Source organism: Apodemus sylvaticus, chromosome 5 (assembly GCF_947179515.1).
Source record: "Apodemus sylvaticus chromosome 5, mApoSyl1.1, whole genome shotgun sequence".
Taxonomy (NCBI): Eukaryota; Metazoa; Chordata; class Mammalia; order Rodentia; family Muridae; genus Apodemus; species Apodemus sylvaticus.
Window position 1 is genome coordinate 133,815,177 of NC_067476.1, and position 6,403 is coordinate 133,821,579.

General features: G+C 40.2%; 1 protein-coding gene across 1 annotated transcript; it reads left to right on the forward strand.

Annotated features, from left to right (window-relative positions):
• The first annotated feature begins 1,898 nt into the window (after positions 1-1,898).
• On the forward strand, positions 1,899-4,591 carry LOC127684940 (cystatin 10). The gene is made up of 3 exons (XM_052181699.1): positions 1,899-2,147; positions 3,576-3,689; positions 4,508-4,591. The coding sequence occupies exons 1-3, from the start codon at positions 1,899-1,901 to the stop codon at positions 4,589-4,591; spliced, it is 447 nt and encodes a 148-aa protein (XP_052037659.1).
• The last annotated feature ends 1,812 nt before the right edge of the window (positions 4,592-6,403 follow it).

Here is a 6,403-nt window from a genome sequence, read left to right on the forward strand (position 1 = left end):
TTACCTTGCTGTCATTAGCAGGTTTACAGGACCAAGTCCTGTGGTTTGTGGCAAAGAGAACAGACATTGGATTAAGGAAAAAACAAAACAAAAAACAAAAAACAAAGCAAAACACCATGGCACTATTCTCAATGCAGGAGTAATACCAAATTTTCAGGCACAGACAGGGTTTAGGTGAGATCAGGGGAACCAGAATGTTTTCTAAGCACATTATCTAACTTTGTTGGAGGAGTGACACAGGTATATACATTCACTAAGATTCCCCATCATATATAAAATGGAGCATTCATGCTATGTTAAATGTATTTCCATCATGCTGATTTCAGTAAAAATAGGTAATTGTTCTAAACAGAGAGAGCAATGCCAGGGTCACAGTGGGGCTCCCTGCATGGGGCAGCAGGAACAGAGCATACTCTTGTATTCATCTTCACTTGCCATGTGAGATACCCTACAATACTCCTTCCCTGCCCCTCAGTGCTCTGGGTTTCTAGAAGAGGCAAGTCTGGGGTCATTCTCTTTGCTTGGGAACCTCTGTGTTTTAGGATATCAAAAGCTAGCTTCCATGAGTTTCCAGTAATATCCATCTCCCTTTCACTGTCCTCTCTCATTTACAGCAAGCAGAGCAGTTATAATTCCCTGAACTTTAGTCATTGTCCCCATTGTCCCAAATAATACAGCCTAATGCTTGACTGTATTATATAGTGATTTTCGGGACATAGTCATGAGATTTTTTGGTTTTGGGGTTTTTTATTTTTGTTGTTATTGTTGTTTTTTGAGACAGGGTTTTTCTGTATAGCCCTTGCTGTCCTAGAACTCACTCTGTAGACCAGGCTGATCTTGAACGCAGAAATCTGCCTGCCTCTGCCTCCCAAGTGCTGGGATTAAAGGTGTATGCCACCACTGCCTGGTTAGTCATGAGTTTTTAGAAATAGGTCCAGATTGAAGGACTATTTGCCCTAACAGGACAAACAAATAATCCAAAGATTTAACACACATGTAGCCAAGGAACATAAGCTATTTGTTAAAAATTATATGTACATGGTGAGATAACATTTAATATGCTGTCATGAAAAAGTTTCATCTACTTCATATATTTTAATGTGTCTACCAGAAGCTTTTAAACTAAATATAGGTTCATAGCACTTTTGTACTGGGGTGCATGCTGTAATGTCAGTAACCTAACTTGAAGACTCATTCATTAGTGGGCTCAGTCACTAAATCTGTTTCTAAGTTCTAGAGGCTCAAACCCAGGAAGAAACTCTAGGAAGTTCATTTATTTACTCTCCTTATTGATACCAGTGGATCCTGTAAAGAGAATCTTTGCCCTTTATCCAGATAAAGGTTAATTCAGTGTATTTGGCAAAGACATTACCCCAGGAAAGGGCACCGGCTGTTTCTAGAACCTCTGAAATAACATCCTTGAACTGCAGATTTCCTGTTCTTGACATAATGGATACCCCTGACCTGCAAAGACTTCAGGGAGCCAACCTGTATTTTCTCTTTCTCTCTTTAATAGAACTTGAGCTCAAGACTAAATTCTTTTCAGAACCAGAGGGTGATAACTCTCTTTGTAGAGACCAAGGTGACATGGACAGAGGAGCACTTAGGAGCAAGATCCATGGGGAGAAAGCAGAAAAAGAACTAAGTGCTAATGGAAAGAAGAAGAGACAAGAGAAAGGGGGCTAGGACTTATGAAAAAAGAGCCCAGATGTGGAAGAAGGGGTGAATCCATGGAGTAGGACAGCGTGGAAAGAGGAGGATCTAGGGGTGGGGAAAAGTGGGGTGGAGGGAGGAGGGCCTGGGCAGCTTGACTCTTCAGGTTAAAAAGCCATGCAACAGACCAGGCGCAATCTAGACATTTCTTCTCTGCTTCTCTACATCTTCAAAGCAAATTACCCATGGCAAGTTTGCTGAGCCCCTCGCTGCCCCTGTTGGCTGCTGTGGCCCTGACACTGGCCCTGGCTGTGATTCCTGCAGCCAGTATTAATGCTGAAGCCAAGCAGGTGGCAGTAGGTGGAGTGGAGCCAGCTGACCCTAAGGATAAGGAGGTGCAGAAAGTGGTAAACTTTGCTGTTAAAACCTACAATGATATGGACAATGACCTGTACCTTAGCAGGCCAATACGAGTGATGAGCGCCAGCCAGCAGGTGGGTGCCTGGCCCAAGGGATAATTAGGCGGCTTTGTACTTTAGAGGCTTCTCCGCTGTCACCCAATACTCCCTTGTTCCCTGTATGCTATGTCAACTTCTGTATGCCACTAACGGGCGAATGTCTTCATTGTAGGCAGCACAAAAAAATAGACCTCCCAGATAACTCTAACTAAACAATCTTCATATTATTTTTTCTTTTACATTTTTTAAAGAAAGTTTAAATTTTTAAGTTTATTTATAATTTGTGTGTGTGTGGAGAGAAAGAGAGAGAGAGAGAGAGAGAGAGAGAGAGAGAGAGAGAGAGAGAGAGAGAGAGAGAGAGAGAGAGGCCTATGAAGCCCAGAAGAAAGCATGAGTTACAAGTGGCTGTGAGCTACTCCATGTAGCTCCTCCATCTCCATGTTATATTCAGCCTTGCCTGGTCCATTCTTTCCATCTCTCAAGAGTATATGTGTTGGAATATGTGATTATGTGCATTTAGTTTTTTAATGTGCCAAAAGTAAATATTTCTTGCAGTGAGTAGTTCTTGAAGTAAAGGAGTTCTGTATATGTGCAAGATTCCATTGTGAAAATCAGGAATCAACAGACATGCTCAGTTACCTAACTTGCAGACTCCTGCAAGTTTTCTCCTGCTTCTTCAAAGCAAGAACTAGAGCCCCATTTCTAGATACTTCACCTCTTGATTATCTACATTCCTGGCAAGTTTAATCTGGGATCCCTGGTGCAGGGAAAGGGTTAAACATCCTTAATTTCAAACAAATAGAAGGTGTGTGATTGTTTTAGATGCTTGAAAAATAATATTGTCATAGACAACCACACAAAGATGAGGCAGTTAGGGCCATCTTTTTTAGCCTAAAACATCTTCATGTGGAAAAATATCTCACATTACGCTGTCCAGTAATGAAATGAATCTTGATACTAGCTGGTACATTGAGGGAATAAGCTTTCTACTGGTTACAATGTGCTGTGGTGAAGATACACCTGGAAGTAGTCAGCCTGAAGACTTCCTAGAGTACACCACTGTCACCACCTCTGAAGTCACAGTCAGCTGGGTTAGGTTAGTCTTGTATACAACCGAGAGCAATCCTAGAAAGTGGGTATCACATCTAGATGTCTTGTAGAACTCTGTTTTCACTTCTTGAGCCCAGTGAAGCATCTGTCAGTTCCTGGCTTCTGCCTTTCATATCCTGCTTCTCCGCTTCCCTAGAAGCATAAGGCAGTCTCTTAGAGTTTCTCAGAAGAAAATGACTTGAATTCCAGGCCTGTGGTTACTCTATTTAAAGATATGTTGCATGTTCTCTGGATTATAGTTCTGTCAACTTGTGGATGCTATTATGAACACATTATCTATGTAATGTAAACTGGCTGCATGCTTAAAATATTGACCCGAGAGATGTATGTAATCCTAATTTTTTTTTACTATAGGTTGTGGCTGGAATGAACTACTACTTGAAAATTGAGCTAGGCCGAACCACATGTACCAAAGCTGAGTCTGGTTTGGCTGATTGTCCCTTCAATGAACAGTCAGATCAGCAGAAGGTATACATATGCATTAAAACATACAAGATAAGGAGTTAACATGAAGGCAGGAGGTGTATGCAAACATTTTGTTTTATGTGGGCATATACATCTGGGATGGTTTATATGTAGTTATGTATGTGAGGAAAGATGTGTATGTTTGTGTGTACAAGTGTGCACATGCCTATATATGCATGTGTCAGGGGTATAACTCATGAATAGGTACATGTGTGTAATAATATGTCTGTTAATGCTGATACAGACCAATTCTGACATAGCCTGGTACAGGGGTGGATATATTTGGCCATATTATAAATACCAATTGTTCAATGAGTTTATCCTGGAAATTGGAGTGCTAGATGTTTTTGGAATGTTTCCTGCTGAAATGATAGAGTCTACTACAGAGGTACTTCCTAAAGAGAAGAAACTTTGCTCAATCCCAGTCTGAGCCCTTGCCCAGATGAAGGTGAAGGAACAATTGCCCTCTAGGTGAAACTCAGAGACACTGAGCCTTATTTTGGGGGCAGGCATCTAGGGATTTTGTGCCTCATTTACAAGCTGCTACTTTGAAAGTTGTTCTAGTGAAGGATGATGCAGAATCCCATGAGTCATTAGAGTGAAAGACATGGGCCATCTGAAGGACTGGAAGCAATGAGAAAATTAATGAATGGATGCTGCAGAGTCAGTCTGTGTATGTTGAAACTTAGCAGAGCTTATGGGGAGGAATGAGTGGCCTCATTTATATTATTCCCACTCCACTCTAATACCTCAAACTGAGTATCTTTCCTTTGAGCTATAACCTACACTGACTGTTCCTCTCTCATTCTCCTTTTTTGTAGAGGGTCATCTGTAATTTCCAGATCTACGTTGAACCTTTGCTGAACAAGATGTCCACAACAAACTTCAATTGTTATAATGCCTGAGGATATATGTCAGGCTACACTTCTGCTGATTTTCCCTTACTCTTACTCAATCTTATCCTTAAGTTCTCCTTTCCTCAGACAGAGATCTTAGTCCCAAAAGATGTCTCTTGAGAGTGCTAGCACCAAGAGAAATGTAGAGATAGGCCCTGCACACCTGAGTGGCAGTTCCCTTGTTCCTTTCTTCTATTTGCTTTTCAAATGTACCACTGTGGAGTCCACTGTTCATCCTTTGCTCAATAAAAAATAGCAATTAGTCTGGTTGAGTTATTGTTGTTTTGAGGCATATGAGAAAATATAATGGAGTATTGAGGAGATGGAGCATCATACTCACATGTACATAGCACAGTGAATACTACCTACTTGGGAATACTTAGTTACTATAGTAACTACTCCAATAGAGATGTCATCCCAGTGTCCAAGTGTTTACAATTCCAGGAAGATGCAGAATGGTTGGAAAAGGAAAACTAAACAGTTGCCCTATAACTTAAGAAACAGCCTTGAAAGGCACCATTGAGGAAAATGATGGTGTCATGACTAAAGCCAATCTCACTTATGTGTGAAGGGACACAGTATAACATATCATTTACACACCTAAAATACCCAGGGATTCTACCCACAGTGATTCACTTCTATTTCTATCTGTGATAGGTTTAGGAACTTAGGTGAATGAGAACTAGAAGTGTGTGTGTGTGTGTGTGTGTGTGTGTGTGTGTGTGTGTCTGTGTGTCTGTGTGTCTGTGTGTGCCTAGATAATATGACACCAATCAGCATCCAATTGAAGTGACATAATCCAGAAGGAATAAATGCCTTACTCTTTCCCTTATATTACATCCTGTTATGACCTGTGAGGTTTATACATAAATGTTCTTGAGTCTTTTTCTTTCTTGATGTAATAGAAGCCCTTGGAAAATCAAGAAAAACCTAAACTTCAAATCAAATAATAGGGAAAAACTAACATGAGAAAGTAATGAAATGGAAATAAAAAAAATACAAATAAGATTGGTTCTTTCAAAGAATAAATAACATTCAACAATCCCCTAGCCAAATGGCCAAAGGAGAGAGAGAGATAGGATATACACATTGATGAAAGCAAACAAAACAAATAAGGAAAAATGAGACATTACAACAGATACCAACAGAAGTTATAAAAGCATTAGGGCATACCTTTAATACATGCAGTTCAGTGTTCTGGAAAATCAAAAGAGAAGGATATCTTTATAGAAACATAAAAGCTATCTTGGCTCTTTTTGAGACATGATCTCTCTTTTTGTTGTCCATCCATTTGAATGGTTGATTTTCCTGCCTCTACTTCCTAAATACTGACACCACAGATATGAAGCACCACTCCTGACTGTTAAACATAGTTTTGATGTTGAAAATACATTTGTACTATCTAGAGAATTTAGGCACTAAACATAAATTTTCCTGTTTCAGTTTTATAATAAAGCATGAAGTAGACTGGTGGTACCCAGTCACCATTCCTCACTATAATTATGTGGTCTCCATGGAGATGTCATGAAAAAGCCAGACTAGCTCTGTGCTGAGGACACTCTGGCAATAGAAGTGATGTGGAAGAGTTTTAATTCTCCAGTTTATAAAGTAAGTGATTAAATGTCACCAAGTCCCACTGTTTCCTGGAATGTCTCTAATAGTCAGTGTGCCTCTCTCTTTCTTTTGCTCTTACCCACAACTCCCTGCAAAATTTGCCAGCAGCTAACCCAACCCCAGAGGCTCAGAGTCCATATCACAAAGAATATTCAGTAGCCTTGTCTTGGGGTACAGACGTGGGATGGCCCTTTATTGATAAGATTG